Consider the following 27,717-nt stretch of genomic DNA (forward strand, 5'->3'; position numbering starts at 1 on the left):
AAAAATGGAATACTCTTTTATTTGTCATCAATAAAATTGAAGACTTAACACTGTTAAGAGAGATAGTTGACTTAAAACTGTCATAAAGTAGTCATTTGTTTATAAACATTTCATAAACAGTCATAAGTTATAGTGTCACTGTCACTACATGGGAAAAGTCAGAGATGTTTAGCAGTGATACCTCCAGGAATCTATATTAGATTATCACTGAGATCCACTGAAATGTCTTATAGATAACCATAGAGTCCATGACAACCTTTCGTTATACAGTAGTGCTTCAGAAAGTATTTCACTGATAGCACTTCAGTAAATATCCAAAGTATACAGCCACTACAACATTAGAATGAGTCATAGTTTTTACTCAAAAAATACATTATAATTTACAGTTCTATAAAAATGGTATATTTGCATAACTCCTTATGGGTTTTGGCATTTGTAAAGCTGAGCAATCTTCAGACAGAATGCTGTGCACTAGCTATTTGTAGTCAGTAGATAGTGTCCTTGAAGACACTGAAAAAGCTCAACCCTGCTCGAATCAACTGCCTTAACCGCTGTTCTTTTCTGCTCTCCCAAACACAGTGTTTTCTGGGTACGAAGGACAGCTCACCATGTACATTTATTCACATGCTGGCAAGAAAAGGGGGCAACAGAAAACACTTCTGCAAAGCTGTCTGGACCATGTTGTTGATACACATGTAGTGTTTGCATTTGAAATTGCATTCATTCAAAAGGGGTGCTTCAGAGAAGACTTGAGCAATAGTGGATTCAGTCTAGTGGTTTCATCCACCTTTGAGTGTCCTCCTGTTCATTCTATGTACAGTAAAGCTTCATACTCAGTGAGAAGAGATTATTCACCAAAACAAAATAAACAGTCAAGTGTCTTTTATCCTTTGGTTGAGGATCACGTCTCGTAAAGTAGTGACAGACAACTAAGCTCCTTAGTTGGATAAAAAGAGAAGATTAAGCTCCCTTCTGAGGGTCAACGGTCACTTGGGGAAGCCTCCAATGAAACCTTCCTTCCACTCAGCACGTGATCACTGAGCTCTTCCCCGTTGATTTGTACTCGTTTTTGGCCACCAGCAATCTGAGGGCATCTCCAGATGAACGAATGAGCTCTCTACCACTGTGACAGAGAGAACGAGAGAGAACGTCAGAGGGTGTGTTAAACAGAGGGAGGGAACGGCACTACTCTATGTTGTGTTTTATAACTCTTACTACCTAAATAATATCCAGTACTCTATTACAACTTCTTAATCAACACAGGGTGGTAAAGACCAGTCTCCATCTTACACTACTTACATGTGGTATTCCATGCCAACCAGACTGATGCCGTTCACAGCCAGGATACGATCTCCCAACCTCAGCTTCTGGCACTGGGCGGCTGGGGACTCTGGTACCACTGACTTGATATAGATCCCAGTCATCTTCAGAGGTGTTTTCTACACAGGACACAAGAGGATGCAGGAAGCGTTGAGGTTGGGACTGAGGACATGCCGTACCTGCACTATAGTATCATTACAGGAACATCTCCGCTGTTTCATCTCTATCCTACAGGGGGCACCACATGTTATAGAATCCTCCACAGCACTACACCTGCATGCATATACATGAGTAGAGGCTTTCACAGACCAGGCACGTTTCTGTTATGAATTAAATGATGAAAACAGCACTTTAGTGGAATTTGAAGCCAAAGGCAGACATTGGAATGAGGGTAATAATAACCATTGCAGCTGCCAATTGTGCAATAGAGGAGTCTACCGGTTCTTATAAATTAGCTTAGTGTTCTCAATGTGGTTCATGGCTGACTTCAAAAGGAGGTCAACACATTTACCACATGTTGTACACCTGTTAGTAAACACAAGCTTAAGCCCACAACCACACCCACATACCATAACCACACACACACACACACACACACACACACACACACACACACACACACACACACACACACACACACACACACACAAAGTCCCACATAGGCTCAACAGCTCTTCTTGCGATCTGTAGTTGAGATCTACGTCACAGTTCAACTCATCATTCATTTCAAGCTAGATTTCCCTGACTTTGATGCATGATGATGTAACACAGTTAATCATGGGGAATATGTAACCTTTGTAACCAAACAGAATATTAGAGCTTTTTCAAGTTCCATTGATTTCCCCATGCAGAGAGGTGAAAAATAAGAAATGGAGGTTTGAGAAACAAAAAGGAAGATGAGACTTGGGTGAAGGAGATGAACAAAGGAGGAGGTGGAGGAATAAAGACAAGGATTTCACCCACCATTCCATCCACCAGTGCCAGGCCTAGACCATGAGGTCCTCTGTGTAGCTCCACAGTAAACACTTCATCCCTCTCTTTCTCCTCCTCTTCCTCTGCATTATCTTCCTCCACATTCCCATTCCTTCTCTCAGAACATTCCCTTGGGCAGCTGCCTGCTGAGGAGACACACACAAGAACACCCCACATTATACACAGTATCCAATCCAACCTTAACTCTGTTTAAAGTTATACTTTTCCTGTTATTGTGGTCATTTTAATGAAATTATAAAGAAATCATATCACTGTGGCAATTTGAGACAGGGTTTACTTCAGGAGAAAACATGAAAGTAGTGTCTGTTCCCCTTTGGTTTTCCCTCTACAGTACCTTCTAGGGGTCTCTGTCTGTCTGTCTGTCTGTCTGTCTGTCTGTCTGTCTGTCTGTCTGTCTGTCTGTCTGTGTCTGTCTGTCTGTCTGTCTGTCTGTCTGTCTGTCTGTCTGTCTGTCTGTCTGTCTGTCTTGTCTGTCTGTCTGTCTGTCTGTCTGTCTTGTCTGTCTTGTCTGTCTGTCTGTCTGTCTGTCTGGTCATATGAAAGAGAAGTTCACAATACTGGGCTTGTTTTGAAGTCCAGAGGCATTAGTGTTATAAGGATTATTATTTCTACCAATAGGAAAATATATGGATCAAAGACTGGAGGTTCATCTGAGCTGCTCCAGAGGGACACGCAGTTGGTTTGACCTCCTCAACATACATATAACTACCACTAATATTGAACACAGATGTTGCATTTGGACTCCATATAAAAATCATGTCAAGTCTGAGAGCTATAAAACTGTGGGGAGTCCACTAAATGCATAGACGTTGTAATGAGAACCATACAGAACCCCACTGAGAACAAGCTCTACATGTAAAGCTTTGGGGCCTTGGGAAAGCTCTTCCTCAGGTTGGTCCGGTGCTCTGTGGTGTATTTATCCTGTCACAACAACCTAGTCACCAGCAACAGTACCACCAGCATGCCCTACACTTTCACCCCCCCCCCCCCCCCACCCCCCTCCCCTGGTGTCCCCCTGCTCTCCCCTGGTCTCCCCCTGGTGTCCCCCTGCTCTCCCCCTGCTCTAACCCTGGTGTCCCCCTGCTCTCCCCTGGTCTCCCCCTGGTGTCCCCCTGCTCTAACCCTGGTGTCCCCCTGGTGTCCCCCTGCTCTAACCCTGGTGTCCCCCTGCTCTCCCCTGGTCTCCCCCTGGTGTCCCCCTGCTCTCCCCCTGCTCTCCCCCTGCTCTAACCCTGGTGTCCCCCTGCTTTCCCCTGGTCTCCCCCTGGTGTCCCCCTGCTCTCCCCCTGCTCTAACCCTGGTGTCCCCCTGCTCTCCCCTGGTCTCCCCCTGGTGTCCCCCTGCTCTCCCCTGGTCTCCCCCTGGTGTCCCCTTGCTCTCCCCCTGCTCTAACCCTGGTGTCCCCCTGCTCTCCCCTAGTCTCCCCCTGGTCTCCCCCTGGTGTCCCCCTGCTCTCCCCTAGTCTCCCCCTGGTCTCCCCTAGTCTCCCCCTGGTCTCCCCCTAGTCTCCCCCTGGTCTCCCCCTGGTCCCCCTCTGGTCTCCCCTGCTCTCCCCCAGCCCGAGCCCATCTGTCCCCCATACAGGACCTGCTCTGGACAATGCCTGTCCCGATTAAGATTCCACGCACCAACCCAACTGTAAATTCCCATGACGGGTCAGCCACTGATCTTTTCTCTCCTGACATCACCACCTCTCTGTAATTCTTGGTACAGATTAAAGGATTAGCAATGCTACCAAAAATAGCGGTAAGTTACCGTTAGCGCCCAAAACCACCGAGGTTGAGAGCAGAGAGCAGGAGCACTCTATGGGACTGGGAGGCCACAGTAATACATGGAGGGAAGCTATGGCCAATGTCATAACCAGGGATATGACATGATTAGAGAATATTTCTGTGAAAGTGCGTAATGTTCAATAGTACATAATTTTCATAACAATATCTTAGGTTTATGACAAACTATTAAACCATAGAGCCCGTATAAAGACAAGGGCCATTGATCGTAATGAGTTCTGATTATGATCAACAAAATGGAAGCTTTAGTAAAGCCCTATTTACACACAACCACACATGGGGCCAGGAAGCTTTAAGCAGGCGGTAAGCACTTACACACAACCACACAAGGGGTCAGGAAGCTTTAAGCAGGCGGTAAGCACTTACACACAACCACACAGGGGGCCAGGAAGCTTTAAGCAGGCGGTAAGCACTTACACACAACCACACAGGGGGCCAGGAAGCTTTAAGCAGGCGGTAAGCATTTACACCCAACCACACAGGGGGTCAGGGAGCTTTCAGCAGGCGGTAAGCACTTACACACAACCACACAGGGGGCCAGGAAGCTTTAAGCAGGCGGTAAGCACTTACACACAACCACACAGGGGGCCAGGAAGCTTTAAGCAGGCGGTAAGCACTTACACACAACCACACAGGGGGTCAGGGAGCTTTAAGCAGGCGGTAAGCACTTACACACAACCACACAGGGGGCCAGGAAGTTTTAAGCAGGCGGTAAGCACTTACACACAACCACACAGGGGGTCAGGGAGCTTTAAGCAGGCGGTAAGCACTTACACACAACCACACAGGGGGTCAGGGAGTTTTAAGCAGGCGGTAAGCACTTACACACAATCAAATGTTAAACAGAGTGTTTGTCTCTGATTTAGAGTTGAGGGAATTATCTGGTGTTATTCAACAGGAAAGATTCTACTGGACTAAAGGGCTTTTATTATCTAACCTGTTGTTTGGATATGACCTGGGACTGTGGTATCTGAAATCAGAAACATTAAGGATTCTCACAATGTTTTAGATGAAGTGGCATCAAACTTATAGACTCACTCTCTTTTGCTAGGTGTTTGACTCAACGATTGTATCCCTTGAGAAAAGGTCAATGTACTGTATAGGACAGGCGTACTAGACTACTATTTGAGAATGTCCGGCGGTCACACACATTTCCTAGGTGGCAAAGGTCCGGATAGGTATTGTCATTAATCGGCATAGTAGCAAACCCCCACCTCCCAACCCATGCGACCTCAAACTGTTTCAATTGTACACAGCCACATTGCTGGCTGAGAGAAAATGTTGTCAGTTTAAACCTAATTTCCTGAAATTCTACGCATTTTGACGTTTTAAAGCTAATTTCTTGATATTCTACACATATTGACATTTCTGTGTGTTTATATGATACCTGAGTAACTGAACAAAATCAATGCGGGCCGCTGGTGTTGAGGCCCCTGGGCACGTAATCTGGCCATGATAACTACAGGATTTAGATAGCTGGTTAGTCTAATTTACCCATCTAGCTAACATCGGCTAGTAGTAATCCACTGAACATTTCTGACAGGTTATAAATAGCTCTCTAAGGTCTGTCAGTGAAGGACATAACAAGAGGAACTTGATCCGGACTGTGCTCTGCCTGTTGAGTATGGCTGGTATAGGACTTATATAAAAGTGTTAGAATCTTACACGTTGTTTGAGACATCTCCAGAGAAAGCTGACCTGCTTTAGGGAGGGGGACGTCATTGCTATCCCTGGAAGTTAACCCTGGAAGTGTCCCTCCCAGTTACGGAATAAGATGTTTAGTCCTTCCCTCCCCTTTCTCAGCTCAACTCCTCCACCACAGAATAAATCGTAACCAGAGAGCAGTCTGCTCACGTTCCCCTCCCATCCACTCCTACAGATGACCTCATGAGCAGAGCTTCAAAAAACAATAGGCCTGAGGAGAAAATGGCCTTTCCTCTACACATGGAATCCACCCTACAGGGAGAACACAACCTTTACACAGCCAGAACAGCTCTTTATTCCTCCAATGACCTGTAGTTTCTGTCCAAAGTCAATAGGGTTGAAGAGGTGAAGGGAGGATGAGAGCTCTCCTCCTCCTCCTGTCATATCAAGCACCTTGTGTCAACCTGGAGCCACTGTGGACAAATATGCACCAGGGTCTCCCGGGTCAAGCAGACAAATTCTTCCTTTAATGGAGCCTGTCAGTCATTGGTGGGTTGATATTACGAGGGAGGCACTAGCGACCTAACTCCAGGGGTTAGGTACATGAGCCACAGTGTGAGCCGAGGTGGCTGTATTTGCTGTGACAGGAGTTTTACATCACTTTAATCAAAACCCGCAGAGGGAGGGAAAGGCCATGAAGGGATCCTTTGTTATTCTTTGTCTTCGTAATTCATCCAAGGGGATTGAGACAGGATCCGTTTCTTTTAGTATTACTATGTACAGTATGTGCCCCCCACTGTTACAGCATCATCAATCCTCTGTTATGATTGGTCAATAACACACTTCAGCTGACACATGGCTTTTTATGCTTCTTTTCTGTCAATCAGAGCTGTTTGTATTGTAACTGAATGCTCTGTATGTAGCCTGACTGTATGACATAGCCCTCTGTGTTACCTTTCCTGTGCTGCCGTGCTGCTCCCTCCTGCAGGTCTGCCTCCAGCTCAGACTGAGACAGGCCCATGCCCTGGGGGGTGTTGGGGGGCGTCAGCAGGCAGGAGGGGTCCAGAGCCAGGCTCTTGTGGCATCCCAGGTCAGCCTGGCTACTCCTAGGTAGGGTGTTCTGCAGCTCCAGACTCTTCAGCTTGAGGGTCAACTCTGCCTCTGCCAGGCAGCAGCTTAGGTCACCATGAGACCCCCGGGCCTGAGGTGGCGCCGCAGGGCTCAAAGAGTCCACCTCTGCCCTGAGCGAGGGGCGGGGAACTGGGTCAGGGACCACCACTGTGACAGAGGGCGAGGAGCGTGAGGTCGCAGACTTGGCGTCTGTAGCTGTCCCGCTTAGTGCCTGAAGGGAGGGACAAGTCAATAAAGCAGAGATGGAAAAACATCAAAGTTAAAATGTCTAATTTACTGAGCACCACCAGTTCAGGGCGGCCACTGCCTCTCATTAGATTGCATATTTGTAAAATCTGGGTACACAGAGTCAGAAGGTCAGATAGGTGGTTACCTGCTGTGTTGTTTGACTGGTGGGGAGACTACGGATGAAGTCCTGCAGATGGCCGAGCTGCTCAAACAGAGCGGGTTCCGTGATTGGTTTACCCAACTCCAGGTGGAAGGTGTTGCTGGGCAGGATAAGGGGAGGGTGGTTGTCAAAACTCTCCAGGATGCCAGCTAGAGGAGGAGGGAAATACAGGACATCATTAAAGACAGAAGACGTGACTCAGAAAAGATTACAACAGAAGCTCTGGAAGAGCTTTCTCACGGTGTACACTACATTATTTATACTTGTTATTTCCTTTTACTTCATTAACTTCATTACATCTGATTTGTAGGTTAATCCTTTAGATTCTCCAATTAAAGAAAGACAGTCATGGCCTCTAGGACAAGATAAAGTTCCCCCCAGGGGGTGCCAGCGGGAGTTGGGCCATTCACACAGAAGAGGTGAGGTGACAGGGGACAGAGAAGGGAGACAGGTGCCAAGTCCTATATTGCGAGGGGCGGATTTGAGAGTTAACTCCGTGGTGAGACTGATTGGGCTGGACAGGGTTCTCCTCTCTAACCTCCCCCTGTACTCATGCTCCAATTTAGAGTTAGACTGGGGCAGGCAGACAGGATTACTCTGGGGAACACACTCAGCCACTGTCACAACTCCTACCGAAGGTGGCACCCCTTCCTGTTCGGGTGCCGCTCGGCGGTCGTCGTCACCGGCCTACTAGCTGCCACTGATCCTTTCTCCCCTTTCTGTTTATTGGTTTCACCTGTTTTTGTTTTAGGCTGATTAGTCTGGCTTTATTTACCGGTAGGCCCGCCTGCTCTTTGTGCGGGATTGTTTTTGTGTAACTTGTGTGCACGTCTGTGGGTTACGTGTTTCCCATTTTCATGGGGTTTGCTGGACAGTTTAAGTCCCCTTGTTTGGGGCATTTGTTTTGTTGTGCACCCTGTGTTTTTGTGGGGTTGGCTTATGTTCGCCGTTTGGTGCATTAAAGTGGCACTACCCTGAACTCTCTGCTTCCTGCGCCTGACTTCTCTTCTCACCCACTACACCAAGAACGTTACAGCCACTCTCAGACACAACAGGGAATAGGCCTCTAGTTACTAATACCCTGACTACACCACTCGCGTCGCATTGCAAAATACATTTAAAGATCTATTATTCAATTATTGCACCCACACTGCTTGCGCACGTTAACGAGCGTCTGCGTTGCCAAGGGCTAAAATAGAAGTCCTTTCTATTTCTGATGCAGATCGCGCTGCAAGTCCTGCCTCTCCCATCTCCTCATTGGTTTGTAGAAGCAGGTACCCACGTGCCATTTCCTCATTGGTTATACCCACGTCGGTGATTGAAAGACGCACTGCTGGTCGTCGTGGTAATACTATGAAAGTTTAGATGCCAATCACCATATAAGTGCAAAGATGAAAAAGCCTGGAAGGAGGAGAGATGACTAGAAACGGTTGACCGTTTAATGTGTGGATTAATTGTCAAAGTAGAGGACCTTGTGCATTTCAGGTAAAATAACAACTCAATGTTTATATCCCAGGACAAATTAGCTAGCAACAGCAAGCTAGCTAAATAGGACAAATTAGCTAGAAATTGCGAGCTAACTAGCTAAATTGCCATAAATGTTTAATGCTTTTCGACCTTAATTTTCGACAATTAATGTAATTGGTTCAGAGTTTGTGTTGATATTTTAACCTGCCGTAACCTGTCGTGATCAGGTTTGGTGTAGGGGGACAAAATACATTTATGCACGATGGCGCACGCGCTCAGCCGATTTGGGTTCCGTGTAACCTTATCAGGGCATGGGCGACAGTCTGATCTGATTGAATCTTGGCAGAGTGAGTTTGTATACACAAGCGTACAGACTACATAGGCTATGTGAATTTGTTTGTGTCCAAGAAATACGTGTGCTTGTTTGTTTCAAAATATGGTTTATACACGTGAACGTGTCTGTGTGTCTGTTTGGCTACCCGCTGTGACTCTGCTGTATCTGTGTTCCACTCACTGGTCCTGAGGGCAGCCTCCGCCTCGTCTGGCGAGGGGTTCCAGTCTGCAGGACAGGCCCTGCCTGGGTTATACTCCCTCAGCATGTGGTGCAGTTGGGCTGGGTTCAGAGGCATGAACTCAGTCCTCAGAGAGCTCCATGATGCCTGAAACACACACACATATGTACACTCACACGTTACAAGAATATCAATGTACAGGCACAAGGACCATGATACAAGGAATATGATTGCATATTTCACAAAAGAGTAAACATCATTTAAAGGCAAGAGCTGGCAGAGCTGTTTGATGTCATTGTTGTTAGTGAAACTAAAAATGACAGGGTAGCATTTCCTCAGTGGGGTTATTTCAACACAAAGCTATTTGTGTAAAAAATATTTCAAACCATAAATCTGTCCAAGTACTGTAATTTCATATTTGTGTCATTCCAATGACAGATTATGTGGTGATGAATTTATAAGGAAAATAAATCTAGGACTGTAAGTAATACTTGTCATGCCAACCTCTATCACTGTCTGTAGTAATAAAATCAACACACACACACATGCACACACACGCACACGCGCAAACACGCACGCACACACACACACACACACACACACACACACACACACACACACACACACACACACACACACACACACACACACACACACACACACACATACACTCACACACAGAATGGAGAAATGTTCAAATGCTTGATTGTGGAGGTCAATGTTCCTGAATGTCACATTTTCCATCCATATGACTAAACATTGATGAGTCATAAACGTCAAGCGTCAGATGTCATCAGAAGATGTGCTAATTACAGCGTCTAGATTTCTGTATGTGTTATATGACTATGAACAATCAGGTGTTTGTTATCCTCTCAGTTGACCTCTGTCTGGTTAGTGGGAATAAACACACAAGAGACTTCATCTTCAACTATTTCCTCATTCACTCAGACACACCTTGGAGAGCTGAGGTGTTTTAATGACTCAGTAACTAACCAGAAAGACATAGGTGAATCATTTCAAGATGACATCATTGGCATAGAGGTGTTATTGGTATGCTGACAGGCATTGTGTAGAATATATCAGACCATATTTACCCCAGCCTTGTAACCTGTCATTCCTCCAATGAGCACACCCTCTTTGTCGCATGACAGCACAGAGGCTGGCCAGAAGGAGGAGTTATGAATGTCATCCTATGAATGTCCAGGGGCTGCAGGAAGACTTCTTTTTTACATTATTTTAAGTCTATATTTACTATATCTACTATTTGACTTGGTGTATCCCAATCATAAGTGGCATAACATTATGGCATCAATGACACAATCATCCTAACTTTGTATCATCGGTAATTACTGGAGACTGAGAGAGCTCAGCCATGACAAAACCATGCCACATCACTGGTAATTTACTATGTCCCTCACTCTCTCGAGCCCAGAACTCCAGATGGAAAATGGAGAATATCACAAGGGTGTGTGCTCCATTTTACCAACCACAACATCTGACCTCGTGCCATGGGAGTGATCCATACACAACACCACCAGCCTCCTAGCAACAGTCCCCACGAATAGAGGAGAGAGGCAGCCTTTGACTGAGGGGAGACTGGTTCTACTACTGCAGAGCTGTTTTGGGGCTGTTACCATGGCTGCCTTCTGGTTAGATATTGAGAACAGGTGTTGTCTCAAATTGTATTAGCCCCTTATGGCTGTGGATTGAAGAGTGAAATGCTACACTGTCAGTCCGGTTGAGTCTCAGCAGGCTCCTTTCTCCATTCCTGGTGAATCAGATCAAGAAACTATCAACTCTGGATCTAAATTAAATATGAGGGAAGCTGCAGGAGAAAATACAACTTTCTGACTGAATTTGATGCTTTAGGGCTGTGCAAACTGTGGTTTTAAGATAAAACCCACAACTATCCACAACAACAGTGCTGTAATTGGGATGAGTAGGAGGTGATTATCTCATGTACTAACCCGGGAGAACATTACAAGACCATGACGTGTCCACAGCCTTCCTGCAGCCCCTGGACATTCATAGGATGAGACATACAGTAGTGTGGGCCTGTCACGGCAGAGGTCACTCTTTTCTATGAAGGTGACAGGGCTAAAGCCAGCCTTGTGTCACACACAGACTGGCAACAGGTTTTCCCAATCTCCCTTATCTTTACAGGTGTCATAAACATGACCAGAAACAGGATATGAGTGTGTGTTTAACATTTGTTTCTCCACTTATTTGTTTAATTTGTTTATTTAAACTTTATTTAACTAGGCAAGACAGTTAAGAACAAATTCTTATTTACATTGACGGCCTACCCCGGCCAAACCCGGATGACGCTGGGCCAATTGTGCGCCACCCTATGGGACTCCCAATCACGGCCGGATGTGATACAGCCTGGAATCGTGTTAACTAACCCAACCACCACCAGATATGTTAAGGCTCAACTTCCCCCAGTAAACATGATCCTCCTTTCAGTGGATTACAGAGAGAATGGCATGCTTAAGGAAGGATTAACTACTCAGTGGCACACAGTTTAAAGCCACAGGCATCAACAACATGGGATTTAAACATACATACAGTGAACCTGGCCATGACCCCACTGTCCGAGGATGTCTAAGGGGGAGTTGGGATATGCAAAAAACACATTTCCAATTCACACGTCTATAATATACACACTTGTACATGTGTGAAACATGATAAATATAAGCACCCACCTAATTATGAATTATTATTATGTCTATTTGTTTAAGTTCTAGGTGCAAGGACTGCCTATCTTGGCAAAATGTGTATTTTCTTCGTCAATAGATGAGAAGTCATTGCATAATAGGAGATGTAGAGTACAATTTGGTGGGAAAAATTCCATTGTTTCCATGCATTATTTTCCCTCTCCCACAGCTCTGTCAGGCTTTTTTAATGATGTCTTGTGGTGGTGCGTGTGAGTTCCACTCAGCTGACATCCGTCAGTGAAAAAAAGCTTTCAGCTCTAACATTTTCAATCTGTTCCATACCTTGTGAAACACCTGTGGTCTACAATGGATACATTCAGAATTGCTATAGTGGACAAAAATGTTGTCATTAACACCCCATTGCTTCATTGCTTTACCATTACCATCTAGGTGTTGACATCACACCGATAGTGTTAAGACCAGTCTAACTGTTCTCATAACATCAGAAGTGTGTATCGTACTAAGATAATAACATTGTGATAGTAGTTTGAATGGGCCATTGTGGGGTGAGAGATGTTGTTTGTTCACTGCCACACTAGTTGTGGGAGAAGGTGTGTGTACACAGACTGTTGCTTTTATACCTCTATAGCACCTTACTAAACATTCCCCTGCAGGTACCTGAAGCCTGCAGTATTTTTCCAGATCTGATAACTGGCCAGGGCAGGGGAATGTTTAGTAAGGTGCTGTAGAGGTATAAAACCAACAGTCTGTGTACACACACCTTCTCCCACAACTAGTGTGGCAGTGAACAAACAACACCTCTCACCCCACAATGGCCCATTCAAACTATACTCGCAATGTTATTATCTTATAACTACTTCAACAGTATCACCTCCATCAAAGACAACATGCATTTCTAAGAGTAAAACCTAGTTAGCAATGAAATGTAGGGAAACAGAGTTTCAGTGATGAGTCATGAATGTTTTCAATGTTTTGTCAGATTTTCCTAAATACTTCCCAAAGGTTTCCCACTCGAGGCATGTCAATAATATGTCAATAATCTCCTGTGGGCAGATTCTGCATGTAGACCCAATAATCTGCCGAGACTGAATGGGATCCCTGTGATAACGAACTGCAGTAGTTTCAGTCTTTGGGTTTTCGTCACTGGTTATATGGACTAGAGGTCAACCGATTATGACTTATCAACTCCGATACCGATACCGATTATTGGAGGACAAAAAAAGCCGATGCCGATTAATCGGACGGTTTTTAAAATGTATTTTTAATAATGACAATTACAACCATACTGAATGAACACTTATTTTAACTTATTATAATACATCAATAAAATCAATTTAGCCTCAAATAAATATTGAAACATGTTCAATTTGGTTTAAATAATGCAAAAACAAAGTGTTGGAGAAGAAAGTAAAAGTGCTATGAGAATATGTGCTATGTAAGAAAGCTAACGTTTAAGTTCCTTGCTCAGAACATGAGAACATATGAAAGCTGGTGGTTCCTTTTAACATGAGTCTTCAATATTCCCAGGTAAGAAGTTTTAGGTTGTAGTTATTATAAGAATTATAGGACTATTTCTCTCTATACCATTTGTATTTCATATACCTTTGACTATTGGATGTTCTTCTAGGCATTTTAGTATAGCCAGTGTAACAGTATAGCTTCCGTATCTCTCCTCGCTCCTACCTGGGCACGAACCAGGAACACAACGACAACAGCCACCCTCGAAGCAGCGTTACCCATGCAGATCAAGGGGAACAACTACTCCAAGTCTCAGAGCAACTGACGTTTGAAATACTATTAGCGCACACCCCGCAAACTAGCTAGCCATTTCACATCACATTACACCAGCCTAATCTTGGAAGTTGATAGGCTTGAAGTCATAGACAGCAGAGCTGATGGCAAAACGCACGAAAGTGCTGTTTGAATGAATGTTATGAGCCTGCTGCTGCCTACCATCGCTCTGTCAGACTGCTCTATCAAATCATAGACTTAATTAATAACATAATAACACACAGAATTGCGAGCCTTAGGGCATTAATATGATCGAATCCGGAAACTATCATCTCGAAAACAAGACGTTTATTCTTTCAGTGAAATACGGAAGCGTTCTGTATTTTATCTAACGGGTGGCATCCATCAGTCTAAATATTCCTGTTACATTGCACAACCTTCAATATTATGTCATAATTATGTAAAATTCTGGCAAATTAGTTCGCAACGAGCCAGGCGGCCCAAACTGTTGCATATACCCTGACTCTGCGTGCAATGAACGCAAGAGAAGTGACACAATTTCACCTGGTTAATATTGCCTGCTAACCTGGATTTCTTTTAGCTAAATATGCAGGTTAAAAAATATATACTTCTGTGTATTGATTTTAAGAAAGGCATTGGTGTTTATGGTTAGGTACACGTTGGAGCAACGACAGTCCTTTTTCGCGAATGCGCACTGCGTCGATTATATGCAACGTAGGACACGCTAGATAAACTAGTAATATCATCAACCATGTGATTATGATTGATTAAGTTTAATACTAGCTAGCAACTTACCTTGGCTTCTTACTGCATTCGCGTAACAGGCGGGCTCCTCGTGAGGCAGGTGGTTAGAGCGTTGGACTAGTTAACCTTAAGGTTGCAAGATTGAATCCCTGAGCTGACAAGGTAAAAATCTGTCGTTCTGCCCCTGACCAAGGCAGTTAACACACCGTTCCTAGCCGTCATTGAAAATAAGAATGTGTTCTTAACTGACTTGCCTAGTTAGATAAAGATTAAATAAAGGTGTAAAAGAAAAAGAAAAAAAAGAAAATCGGCAAAATCGATGTCCAAAATTACAGATTTTCGATTGTTACGAAAACTTGAAATCGGCCCTAATTAATCGGACATTCCGATTAATCGGTCGACCTCTAATATGGACTATCAGGATTGAACGAAGGCGGGGCTTAAACTGCTCGGCTACAAGTGATTCACATGTGGCCCACACAGATCGGAAGGGGGGGGGGGGGGCTTTGGATAAGAGTTTATTTTTGCGAGGGTGGAAACGTTGCAAACTGCCGGAACTCACAATTCCTAACACGTATAGACCCAGAAGTAAATCACGCAGTTGACCAAATTAATAATGATTTTACTTTTGGGTTAACAGAGATTAGTGTACCAATAATGAGCTGAGACACTTGGTGATGTACAGTCTAATACACTGTAAAATACCATTTTGATACACTATATGTTCAGACTGCTTTGGACATCTTGGCTGCAGTGTTATTTAGTGCTCTGACTCAGCAGACCAAACCGAAACAAGAAGTGAAAATAAAGGAAGTGCCCTCTGACCTGTAGTAGGTTCTCCTTGGGCGTTGCCAGCAGATTGACAGCAGCAGAGAGCTTCTGGAAGAACTCCACAGCCAGGTCTCCTAGGCCCATCCCCTGTATCCAGTCCATCAGCAGGTCCAGGTTGGCCCTGATCTGGACCCCTCTAGACCACTGGTAGAACCCACCTCCAGAGCCTGCAGAACAAAACACCATCCAGACATGCTCATGTAATGTCGATCATAGCTATTGAATGTAATGAAACTTCTATAAGATGCAGCATGCTAGCAGATACCCATAGACTTCCAGTTATTGCACTAACGCTGGTTAGCATTGGCTCACGAAACTACCTCTAACGTTCTCCATAGTGGACACAGAAACATAAAAATTATATCCACAAGTTCATCTTACCCTGGGGAAAGTCCAAATCCCAAAGTATCCCATTAACACATACAGTGTGTATTTTATGAGGATACTTGTGATAGGACTTTGAGGATTTTAAGATTTGATCCTACAAAACCCCATGGATGAGAAACAGAGCATGTTGAAGGTCTCACCTCTCTCCATGAGTGCGTTGAAGAGGGATGCGTTGGTGAAGAAGAAGAGGTAGGCGCAGAGCTGCGAGCTGATGTCAGAGTGCACCTGGAAGGCGTTGAGCAGAGACAGCGCCTCCTTCAGGACATCCAGGATGCCACTCACGCCCTCGGGCACACGCAGTTGCCCGCTCTCCGAGAACGGGTTCCCATCCAGCAGGCCTGGCAGTGCCGAGTACATACTCTGAGGACAGAGAGAGGCATGCTAGAGGTGTTAGTCACAGCTACATGACTTTACCTCACTGTACCATAGTCTAGCACAGCACCTCTCTGAGGAGAGAGAGGGAGATAAGAAACCTTACAGTCACAGCTACTGTACCATAGTCTAACACAGCACCTCTCTGAGGAGAGAGAGGGAGATAAGAAACCTTACAGTCACAGCTACTGTACCATAGTCTAACACAGCACCTCTCTGAGGAGAGAGAGGGAGATAAGAAACCTTACAGTCACAGCTACTGTACCATAGTCTAACACAGCACCTCTCTGAGGAGAGAGAGGGAGATAAGAAACCTTACAGTCACAGCTACTGTACCATAGTCTAACACAGCACCTCTCTGAGGAGAGAGAGGCTACTGTAGATAAGAAACCTTACAGTCACAGCTACTGTACCATAGTCTAACACAGCACCTCTCTGAGGAGAGAGAGGGAGATAAGAAACCTTACAGTCACAGCTACTGTACCATAGTCTAACACAGCACCTCTCTGAGGAGAGAGAGGGAGGGAGATAAGAAACCTTACAGTCACAGCTACTGTACCATAGTCTAACACAGCACCTCTCTGAGGAGAGAGAGGGAGATAAGAAACCTTACAGTCACAGCTACTGTACCATAGTCTAACACAGCACCTCTCTGAGGAGAGAGAGGGAGATAAGAAACCTTACAGTCACAGCTACTGTACCATAGTCTAACACAGCACCTCTCTGAGGAGAGAGAGGGAGATAAGAAACCTTACAGTCACAGCTACTGTACCATAGTCTAACACAGCACCTCTCTGAGGAGAGAGAGGGAGATAAGAAACCTTACAGTCACAGCTACTGTACCCAGTACCACTAATACAGAAAGTATACTGTATTATATATTGCTCTTTAAAAGGGACGTTTTGTCAGCGATTCTCACTTTATCAGCCATACTCTCTATAAAATAAACCTTCATCAACATGCGAACATTTGTTGACAGATTCAGTAAAACTGCAGAGGAATCCGTGACTTAGTCAACAGGGCTATGCCCACTGACCCTGAGCTCCCTGAGCCAATCAGAAAACAGTCAGAGCCCAAGGAGGAGCGGTTACAGAAAGCCAGACAGGGACAGACACACTTCCCCTCCAAAGGGGGATAGCCAGGGGCCTGATAGCCAGGGGCCTGATAGCCAGGGGCCTGATAGCCAGGGGCCTGAGACTGTCCAGTCTTGACACTCACCATTGTTAACAGTGTACCATACACAGTCCTGGGAATCCCATTGATAACACTGGTACTGGCCATTCCTGACAGAAACACAAATGTTTCCCAGTGACTCAACCCCGCTCTGCCCCCTCCAGCCTCCTGATAATTCCCATAATAAATAAATGCCAAGGATCATAAACTAGCTGATAATAGCCCATGCTGTTGACTACTAAGGAATGGCAGTACCAGTGAGTAATAGGCATGAGAATAAACTTCTCCTACAACTTCTCCTGGAGTGTTTTGTCTCATGGTTAGTTGTTCCACCAATTAGGTGTCTTTTGAGTAGTGTAACTTGTTGGAAAAAACAAAAATGTTATATTTCACCTACTTTAGCATTCTGTCATAAACAGTACATGTTCTAAAAAAACGTTTTTTCCAACTCATGAGGTTAAATAAAAAATGGACTATAGTAAGTGCCTATTAAGTGCCAAATAAGGTAACAGGGTTGACCGTAACAGGATTGACCGTAACAGGGTTGACGACTTCATCTTAAATCATCCATAAATCCCCTTGTGACAGGGGGAATCGAAGCTTGTTTCATGCAACAGGGAGAGCTAGAGCCTGTAACTATGGGGGGAAAAATGACCTTCCCCTCACCATGTAAAAATGTAAATGTTCCTGTCAACAGGGAAAGTTGACAGGCATGTGTAAGCTTTCTTTTATCAATGGTTTCTGCCATGAAACGGAAATCTAGGGACAGGAAGAGGTGGTCTCGGAGCATTCAAAACAACAACAGCACATACAATCCTGTTCCTGTTCCCACCCATGCCGGTGCTCCCTCCCATCCTGGAACAGTCATCGCCAGGCATTGGTTGTCTATTGCTGGTCTCTGGGTTACTGTGGCAGTGATGGTGCTCTGTTAATGTCATAGAGTTAGTTATAGGGCCCAAACATAGGAAACTCCAGTAAACCCTGCCTGGGAGTGTCTTCCTGGGGCTCACTGTTGAACAGGATAGACCTTTTGTTGCTCTCTATAAATATTTCAAAAGACTTTGGAAATACCCTCGAAGTGGATTTACAGAATATTAAAAAGATGATAAGTAGTCCTTTATTCCACTGGAAAAGATGACACTATCTGACACGCCTATCCTTACTGAGAGAGCCAGAGGGAGTGTGCATGTTTCCCCTGGTTTATTATGGCTTATTGTCTGGCATGCTACCAGCAAACGGAGAATGGTGTTCATAAGGTCTCTAGTCCTGCTTCCCGTAGTCCACAGGCAAAAGATGGCTTTCTATTTGGGCTGTGCAAGGTTTTCTGGAGCAAATAGTCAAGGATGTTATTATTTGTGTACATGTGCGGTGTGTGTGCTAATTGTGTGTGCAAGGCACGTGTCTATGTTTGTGTGCATGCTGCATGCATGTAATCTATTGGTGAGTGTATCAGTGGAGGCTGGTGAGGGGAGGATGGTTCATAATGATGGCTGGAACGGAGCAAATGGAATGTCATCTACAATGTATGATTATAGTATGTGTGACTATGCACTGACCTTGGTGAGGTAATAGACAGACTGCTGGAAGGTGAACATGATGACCTCCTCCAGGACCGTCATGGCCTCCTCACTGGCAGTCCTAGTGGACCACATCTCTGACTCTGGCTCTGAGCCCTCCTCCTCCTCTTCCTCCTGCCTCCAGGGCAGCAGCTGGGGAACGTCATGCTGGATGAAGTGCAGCAGCTCGATGGAGTTGGCCATCCACAGCACCAGCGGCCGCAGGCCTGGGATCAGCTCCTCTATGCTCAGCAGCTGCACATCCTCTGGCTCTTGCTGGACATCACTGTAGCTCCTGCAAGTGGAGACATATAGACAGGTCTGAGTTCAGTCCAACAAATACCCTGTACTGGGTGAATGGCACTAAAAGTGGCTTGCAAGTGACTCATATTTTACATCATGAATCTATCCCTTGGAATGAATGCTAATTTAAACCATTACATTTGATTTCCATGTGCAATTGAGTGAAATATGAAATGAAACATTCATTCTTAAAAATCCTTCCTCCTTTCTCAGCAGGCAGCCTAAGCACAGCTTTGGAATACAGTGCCCTACAATAATGTTCCATAATATTAAATCATCATGAGATATAATTTTGACTTCATACACTTCAATGGGCGGCATATAGAGAAGTATGAACATCAAGAGACCATGACTCCTTCTCAGCTTCTTATTCTGTAAAGAAGTCACTGGGACATGTGACAATGAGAGAATGCTATATCTGTGTACTACACATCCCTCCCAGAAATTCAAGTAGCATTGTTGTTGGAATGTAGTGGAAGGCAGTAGCATCATATTCTAAGACTCCTAGCTTTACATACAGTCTGTATATGACTCATAGCAAACACTAAAGTTGAAAGGGGTGTTAGTGTCAGAGGCAGCAGGTTGCCACTGTTCTGCACCCTGTTGTTATCTTTGCTGTTCATTGTTAGCATTTCTGGGGCAGGCTGAGTGATTGAGGTTGGAGAGGTGGCTACTCACCTTTCTGGTTGGATCACAGCAAGCTCATTTGTCTTCTCCTGCAAGGGGACAGAGATAAAGACGACATTCATTTCAAACCAGCAGCAAGCCTATCTAAGTGATATTCCATCCTGATGACACCTTACATTACATTTATTTCTTTACAGTACCCCTGAGACACACAGTATGTTGAATTCCTAACCATTCAAGGTTTATTTGTGGCGTGATGATATAAAAGGTCAATCGTTTGACTGGAGAGAGTGCATTGTTTTTGTGCATAGTGGAGGTGCATAGTTTTACTCACCCACATGGTGAGCTGGATCTGACTGGCTATGCGGAGCAGCAACCTTCGGAAGTGTGTCAGCTGGAACGTGGTGGCTGAGTGTTGGATGGACAGGCTCAGCAGGAAGGCAGGGGTCAGTTTGGCCTCGTCCCCATTGGGGTCCACCATGACCAGGACCTCCTGCAGGACCCTGTCCTCCTGCTCCAACTCATAGCTCAGAGATACCTCTCCACCCTCTGGGTCCTTCCACCGAGGAGGAGCCGGCTTCCTCTGGACCCTAGGCCATTTCATGGGGAGGGCGGAGCCACATGATTGACAGGAGGATGACACTCCCATTCCTCCGCCATGGTCGGGGCAGAGTTGTTTCATCCAGAGAGGGGTCTGTGGGGCCACTGGGGCGGCGGTAGGGTCTTTAAACATGAACAGGTAGTGTCGGCCCAGACCCACCAGGTCCCCAGGGGTCAGCTCCACCTCCTCCTTCAGGAGGAAACCATTCCGGGTGACGGGGGCTCCGTGGAGGGGCTTCAGCAGGGTCAGAGTCCGCTTGGTGTCCCCCGGGAAGGAGTTGGTAGAGTCCAGGCGCCTGACACAGCAGTGCTGGGGAAGAATGTCCGGGGCAAAGAGGAGGATGTCCACCTTGAGCCTTTCCTCATCCTCTCCGTTACAGTGCTCCCTGCAGCAGCCGAAGATGGTGGTGGTGCCGCTCATCAGGTAGATGACAAAGTCCTGCAGCGTAGAGGAGGGGCAATGGAAGGTCAACCAGCGGAATCCATGAGAATGACTGGCGCATTAATTAATGAACTGGTTTCAGTTTGCAATATGCTATGATCATTAGTAACTACTATGTATTAACTACACTGTAATTACACTGCTCCTGCCTAGTACCTAACTACAAAGTAAACACATGCACTTTGACACCACAATACAAAGTGCAAATAAAAGACCTAGGACTTTAATAGAGAAGTTGTGTAATCGTTTGGAGATTGATCAAGCAGGCGCATTAGAGGTGTGTGTTATGTGAGGACAGAACAGATCCAGGATAAGCATGTACTGGCAGTGTGGTGGAGGAACAGGAATGGAAGGGCTTAGGTGTGAAACCATAAGTCCATGTTAAATGAAATCAAAGTACACAGATTTGCAGATTTGTATTTTTTTTAAAGAGTTTATTAGTCACATGCGCAGGGTTGTAGATGTTATCGCAGGGTACAGTGAAATTCGTATGCTCTGAGCTCCAACAGTGCAGAATAGAAAAAGAGAAGTGAATTTCGACAATAATAATAATAATAATATTTTATACACATTTACAACTGTAGCAATGATAAATGTGGGGGCAGGGTAAGTGTCCATTTGGGGTGGGGGGGTAGACTGTCCATAGAAGGAGCAGCAAGGGGGAGTGAGAAGTGGATGAAACAATCACTTTTTTTTAAACAATACACACATAATCTCCCCCAAAAAAGAAAGAACGAGCAAAAAAAAAAAAAAAAAACACTGAGTACAAAACATTATGCTCTTTCCATGACATAGACTGACCAGGTGAATCCAGGTGAAAGATATTATCCCTTTTGACGTAAAAATCCACTTCAATCAGTGTAGATGAAGGGTAGGAGACAGGTTAAAGAAGGATTTTTAACAGCCTACCACTGTTGTGTCATCAGAAAACTTGATGATTGAGTTGGAGAAGTGTGTGGCCACGCAGTCATGGGTGAGCTGTACAGGAGTGGGCTGAGTACCCCTGTGGGGACCCTCTGTTGAGGATCAGTGTGGGGGAGGTCATGACCTTCTATGTCCCAAGTCTATTAAAGGCAATTTATGGTTGATCTGAAAATGTAGTCGGAGGCTCCATATGGAGGGTGTGTCGCAATTGCTGAGCCTCCGGAGGCATGCAGAGGCCAAATCAAGCTCCGTACCGCATCGCACCTCTCAAATTTTGTAACAATGCGGAGGGCTCCTTATAGCTCCACATTGACATGATTCGTTGACGGTAGGTGGGGGCGGTACGTCATGTATCGTCAACCACAAACTCACTTCCTTGACAACTTCCTTCACTATAACCCTGCTCTTCTTTCATACCCTGTATGAAAGCCCTGATACTGTATCATCCCAGCTAGCAAGGAAGCCAATCAGCTTGTGAGCAGTGTGTTTGAGCACATACACTTAACTAACTAAATGGTTAAATGGTTAAATGGTATTTATTTTCCTGCACATGATATCTGGCAGAATAGATCAAACTGTCTAGGAAGGGAGTTAATAGCTGTGAGTCAATGTGAATTGTGACTACACTGACCTGCACTTGAACAACAACACTTACAAGGAAATCAAATCCACTACAGCTCTCATGGTTCACAGGTGATTAAGTTCAGGAAAATCTGGTCTGGAAACACAAAGACACTTTCGAAAATAACTAGTCAAGCCTGAAAATAACTAGTCAAGCCTGAGAAAACAATTTCATTTATGTAGCTGGAACATTTGTATTCCATAGGACTGATATATGAGTGACTTATTGTTGTCGAGTGGCCAGACCAGGGGCGGGCTCAGTACTTCCCCCAGTATCTGGCACACCCCACCCAGTGTCCTGCACACTCAGCAGTCTCCACAATGAGGATCAAACAACAGAGAGCAGCAGCATTTCCTGTTTCTATGAATGAGCCTGGCTCTCTGGCTCTCTGGCTCTCTGGCTCTCTGGCCCTCTGGCTCTCTGGCTCTCTGGCTCTCTGGCCCTCTGGCTCTCTGGCCCTCTGGCTCTCTGGCTCTCTGGCTCTCTGGCTCTCTGGCCCTCTGGCCCTCTGGCTCTCTGGCTCTCTGGCCCTCTGGCTCTCTGGCTATCTGGCCCTCTGGCTCTCTGGCCCTCTGGCTCTCTGGCCCTCTGGCTCTCTGGTTTTCTGGCTCTCTGGCTCTCTGGCCCTCTGGCCCTCTGGCTCTCTGGCTCTCTGGCCCTCTGGCCCTCTTGCTCTCTGGCCCTCTGGCTCTCTGGCTCTCTGGCTCTCTGGCCCTCTGGCTCTCTGGTTCTCTGGCTCTCTGGCTCTCTGGCTCTCTGGCTCTCTGGCTCTCTGGCTCTCTGGCCCTCTGGCTCTCTGGCTCTCTGGCTCTCTGGCTCTCTGGCTCTCTGGCCCTCTGGCTCTCTGGCCCTCTGGCTCTCTGGCCCTCTGGCTCTCTGCTTAGGCCACAGCCTGCCACTCTCACTCTGGTTTTGCATTGAAATATCCAGAATGTTGGTGAAAAAATCTGTCACCCACAGAATCTATTTTTGAAAGGAATATATATATATATATTTGTTGAATGTGCAGCTTTTGTGCCTAAATGTGCATGTGTGTTCTGGCATGCACGAGCCTGTGTGCAAATGTGTAAGCTAGGCATGTGTACGTGACCATCCACTGAGTTTGTTTAGACATTACAGTGTTCCTTTTGCTCTCTTCTCTAATACTATGTACCTTTAATCAGGCCTATCGCCACCTCCACTGCAGAGCCAGCAGGGCTGAGCTGAACTGTGATTGTGAACACAGTGTTCCTTATCTATTCAACGAGCCCTGACGACAGACAACACATCCCAGTGTGGGAACTCTACTGCTGGGCCAGGGCCAGCTCCGTCTTCCCGCCTCTCCAGTACATGACCTAGGCTGGCCCACTCAGTGCCGGTCTACTCCGACTCTGCTTGAGCTCGTGGATCCAAAACTCTGAGCCCATTGTACAATCCAGCAGCAAGACTCAGTCTCTCGCTGTCCCTGTTATAGCATCCTCACTGCAGCTAAAGCCCTCTGCTCTCTGCTCCTCTCTCTCACTGTCTTGCTCTGTTTCTGGGGATTTTAACCCCAGGTCTTAACCTAAGAGGTTCAGTGGGAGCCTCTATAGTGTAGTGGAGTACACTTGTTTACGCCTCGGTGTCTCTGAAAAGCCTTTCGTCACAGTGTTTCTGCCACCCTGCCAAGAGACACTTGAGAACCTTGAAAGGTCTTCAATGGAGCAGCCACCCGGCTCAACCAATTACAGCTGCTGCTATCTGGCTGCCCAGGCCCTCTGTAAAGGATTTCAACATGAATGTGTCGCAGCCGGACACATTCTCCAACCGTACAAACCTATTCTGAGCCTAACTATTCAAGAAAAGACTGACTCTTATCTAACAAATTGACTTCAGCTGTGTAAACTGAAGCCAATCCTTTCATTAAAGTTACTCATCATTTAAGTGAATCAATAATCCGATAGACAAACAAATGCATCTGGGTTTAATGTATAACAGTGGCAACAGCTTCACTTCCCAGTTTTCCTACCTGTCTGTAGCTGTATCCCTGCAGTAGCAGGAAGTAGGGGAAGTCAAAGGGCGGGTGGATGGAGTACTGGGTGGTGTTGTCGTCACTGCTCTCCGTCTCCTCCTTCTCCATGCCCAGACGCAGGGCCTCCTTGTCGGCCTCGGCCTCCGGGTCCTCCCTGATGAGCTGGGCCTTCTGCTGGGCCCGCACGGCCTCCTTCTCCATGGCAGACAGGTCCATCTCACTGAGACTCCTCCACATCCCCAGGCCCTCCACATCCTCACCACTGCCGTCCATGAACAGAGAGGTGACCCGCGAACGGCCCTTCTGGAGCTTACGAGCCTGGGCGTTGATACCTGGGGCAGAGAGGAGCACAGGAGAGAGGGAGGATGAGACTAGATGCAGAGAAGTGATTACTAATCATGTATTCATAGTTTATTACAAAATCATTGATTGTGTCCTGATATAGTCAATGTAACATAAACTTCATCATCTATGCATAAACTGAAACTTCACCGTATACTAAACACTCAATAAACTATTAGTGGAGATCTTCCATCAAATCATTCCAGTCCATCACACACCACCATATCATAATGTTTACTGAGTTGGCTCTCAGTCAAACCAAACATAGAAGGGGAAGGAGAGGAAATCTGGAGGTGTAGTGAGAGGTGTTGTCCTCTATCTGATATCAACAGGCGTTCCTGGCTGTTGGGCTGATGTACCGCAAAATAAACACTATTCAGCTCATTTGGAGCCATTAAGCACCATGGAATGTCCAGAGAGCTCAGCTTCACACCAGCTAACAGCTCCTGCTCCCAGGCCTTATCAGCTGTGGAAGTGGGCGTTCTTCCACATTGTTCTGCCACACTGTGTCAGGGGGGCTGGTCAGGCCTGCAGAGGGGGCAACTTCCCCCAGCTTCCCCCAATCAGAGTGGAGCAAAGAGAGTGGAGGGTGATGTGGGGTTGTGGGGTTTGATAAAAACTGAAAATCACAACAAACGCACGCCAAAGTCAACAAGACCACACAGTGTCCAGTGTGCAGGAAGCAGGCTCTGATGGAAAGAATAACATGTGGAACGGTGGAGACATTCAGGTCCCAGCGGAAAAAGCTTATCCAGCCACAGCCAGTTCCCTGCCCTGGGGGCTTCAGAGGGACCTGTTGGGACCCTGTCGTCAATCCCAGATAAGAGAGAGGGGACACTCTGACCTTGTCTACCCCTCACTGCAGCTTTTGTTTTTCTCTGACCTCTCACTTGCCTGCCATCTCCCCTGCTCTGTCTCATGATAAGCTGGACAATGGATTCTATTACCCTACAGTTAGTGACAGAGATAGGAGATCCAATGCCACCCCAACAGAGACAGAATGATGACCTGGGCTTTAGGTTGTTGTTAGTGGGGTCACTGAGCTGCACCTGTGTGGTTGACGTACCTGCAGTGACGGTGTCGGTCTCTTTAGCAGTCTGTTCCTCTACGCTCACTCTCTTCTGGATCTCAAAGCGTCTGGAGAAGCCTTCTTTGGGTTTCCATAGCGACTGCAGCATGAGGGGCTTCTCGTGGTCACCCACGACCCGAAAGCACTCTGTCTTCCATTGGTGGTCTGCTCCGGTCTGGCCAATCACGTCGCACAGCACATATCGACTGGGATCCTCTTTCTCCAGACAGTATCTAAGCAACAATAAAAGAGGTTCAGTCAGAATACCATGATAAGATCTAATTCCTCCTGAAATAAAATGACTTTGAGATAATTTGGGTAAAATATCCATATCACCAGCTTTAAGTGATTTGCAATGGTTCCCACTATATTGGGATGAGCAGTATTGCAGTCCATGCCATTCAGCCTTGAGGAATGTTCTCTTTCTGCTTGCCTGTTAGCATTGAAGTTAATGCTAACAAATCACATTATGCCAGTGGGCATCCCTAACCCCTCACCTCTCCAGGGCCTCTTTGACAAGTTCCTTGGCACTGGAGCGAGTCGTGGCCAGCACACTCTTGTAGTTGGTTCCCTGGCAGATGTCGCTGCCAAAGATCCTTAGGATACCTGGGGCAGACATCTGACTGGACAGCTCAGCAGGGTCATCTGCAGCCTGCATGTCCCCCGCCATGCTCCTGCCATCTGGGACATGCCCCTGTCCACTGTCTCCCCGCAGGAGGGGGCTCCGGTTGAACACCGTCGACAGTCTGTTGTTGTGGCGGCGGATTTTGTTCTTGGCCGGCTGCCTCACGCCTGTACTCTCTGCTGAATGGGTGGTGCCATCCGAGGTGTTGGACCTGAGAGAGGGAGAAATGGATGGGTAGATGGAGAGACAGAGAGAGAGAGAGATAAATAAGAGACAGAGACATAAATCGTGACAGGGTGAAACAGAGAGAGCAAGGCAGATGTAAATGAAAGTGAGAGTTCAAGAGAGGACACAAAATTAATGGGTAATTAATAAGAGGACAGTATTTCGAGCACCTCTCGACAAATAAATTATATTTCTATTGAAGGCCATACCTCCATTTGAAAATACAAAATCCCAGGCAGCTGCATGTAACAAAACTGAAATCCTATTCTGCAAAGTAGACACACTGGATATAAATAATGACTTACTGCAGGGATCCATTGCTTGGATTCCTCCCTAGCTTTGCCAGGCTCTTCTTTGGCGAGCGGATCAATAGGCCCACTGGAAAGTTGAGGGCTTGTTTGGATACGTGACTACTCCGTTCCTCCGAAATCATCACGACTTAGTTCAGATGTAGGCTATATTATAGGTCAAAGTGCTCCCTAGAAAGCACGGTAAGGCACTATTCTCAAAATAAACTATTTGTGACAAATATACTCAGTCCATTGTGGTATTTGACACTGGAATCCACACTTTCTCGTGGTGATGAAGCCAACTAGGAATGTGTCAATTCAGGCAGTTTGTAAACTAACTCTGACAAGTTTTCGTAAAGAAGCACGACGTGGAGAAAATGTATTCTCGTCCAGTGGCATTAGACATCAGGCATCTTCCAAAATACACTCGCTTTCAAATTACAGTTATATTCCGAATTTCCAACTCAACAATATCAGGAAACACAAAATACGACTGTAATCCGTTCGATACAATTGTTGCTAAATTGTTTTCATGAACAGAAGTTAGTTGGTCAGAATCAGATACAATGTATCCACGTTCGGGACAGCTACACGAGCGCTAGTTTTAAAAAAATGTATCTTCTAAAAATAAATAAATACATCCAATGTGAATTACTTCTAATAAATGATCAATTTCAGATACTTAACTAGACTATGTGTTATTCGAAGCACCCTGCGATTCTTGACCTGTCTGCTCCATGCCATCTCTCCTTATCCCGTTAGGCGCATTCAACAGTTCAGTGCCCAACACATACTGGTTGTCTGGTAGAATGCAACCTGTTTGAAAAGTGGTGCTGGAGTTACTACCCTGACGTCATTGCTCATTTCGCTCATGGGAGAGTTGTGGGGAGGGATTTGAAAATGCGATGAACTGAGTAAAG

The 27,717-nt window shown here is 45.9% G+C and overlaps 1 protein-coding gene across 2 annotated transcripts; it reads right to left on the reverse strand.

The window, feature by feature from the left end:
- LOC139421456 (ras-associating and dilute domain-containing protein-like) lies at nucleotides 1-27,641 on the reverse strand. Of its 2 annotated transcripts, none has more exons than XM_071172380.1 (15): nucleotides 26,813-27,641; nucleotides 26,155-26,493; nucleotides 25,655-25,890; nucleotides 24,244-24,578; nucleotides 20,003-20,707; nucleotides 19,720-19,757; nucleotides 18,739-19,033; nucleotides 15,778-15,997; nucleotides 15,245-15,417; nucleotides 9,248-9,392; nucleotides 7,252-7,415; nucleotides 6,702-7,089; nucleotides 2,284-2,438; nucleotides 1,300-1,439; nucleotides 1-1,123 (listed from the first exon to the last, which is right to left on the reverse strand). In XM_071172380.1, the coding sequence occupies exons 1-15, from the start codon at nucleotides 26,938-26,940 to the stop codon at nucleotides 1,024-1,026; spliced, it is 3,561 nt and encodes a 1,186-aa protein (XP_071028481.1). In that variant the 5' UTR covers nucleotides 26,941-27,641; the 3' UTR covers nucleotides 1-1,023. The 2 variants fall into 2 exon arrangements, with proteins under 2 accessions (XP_071028481.1, XP_071028482.1); XM_071172381.1 differs by having other exon boundaries at nucleotides 2,284-2,435; nucleotides 26,813-27,608.
- Between the last annotated feature and the right edge of the window lie 76 nt (nucleotides 27,642-27,717).

The sequence above is a fragment of the Oncorhynchus clarkii genome, chromosome 12, assembly GCF_045791955.1.
Source record: "Oncorhynchus clarkii lewisi isolate Uvic-CL-2024 chromosome 12, UVic_Ocla_1.0, whole genome shotgun sequence".
In the NCBI taxonomy this organism is placed as follows: domain Eukaryota; kingdom Metazoa; phylum Chordata; class Actinopteri; order Salmoniformes; family Salmonidae; genus Oncorhynchus; species Oncorhynchus clarkii.

Coding starts and splice junctions, on each gene's coding strand:
- LOC139421456 (XM_071172380.1), bottom strand. CDS start 26,940: ATGATTTCGGAGGAACGGAGTAGTCACGTATCCAAACAAGCCCTCAAC. Junction 15,998..18,738: donor CTGTCTATTACCTCACCAAG/GTCAGTGCATAG, acceptor CTCTGTCCTCAG/AGTATGTACTCGGCACTGCC. Junction 1,124..1,299: donor GTTGGCATGGAATACCACAT/GTAAGTAGTGTA, acceptor TCTCTGTCACAG/TGGTAGAGAGCTCATTCGTT.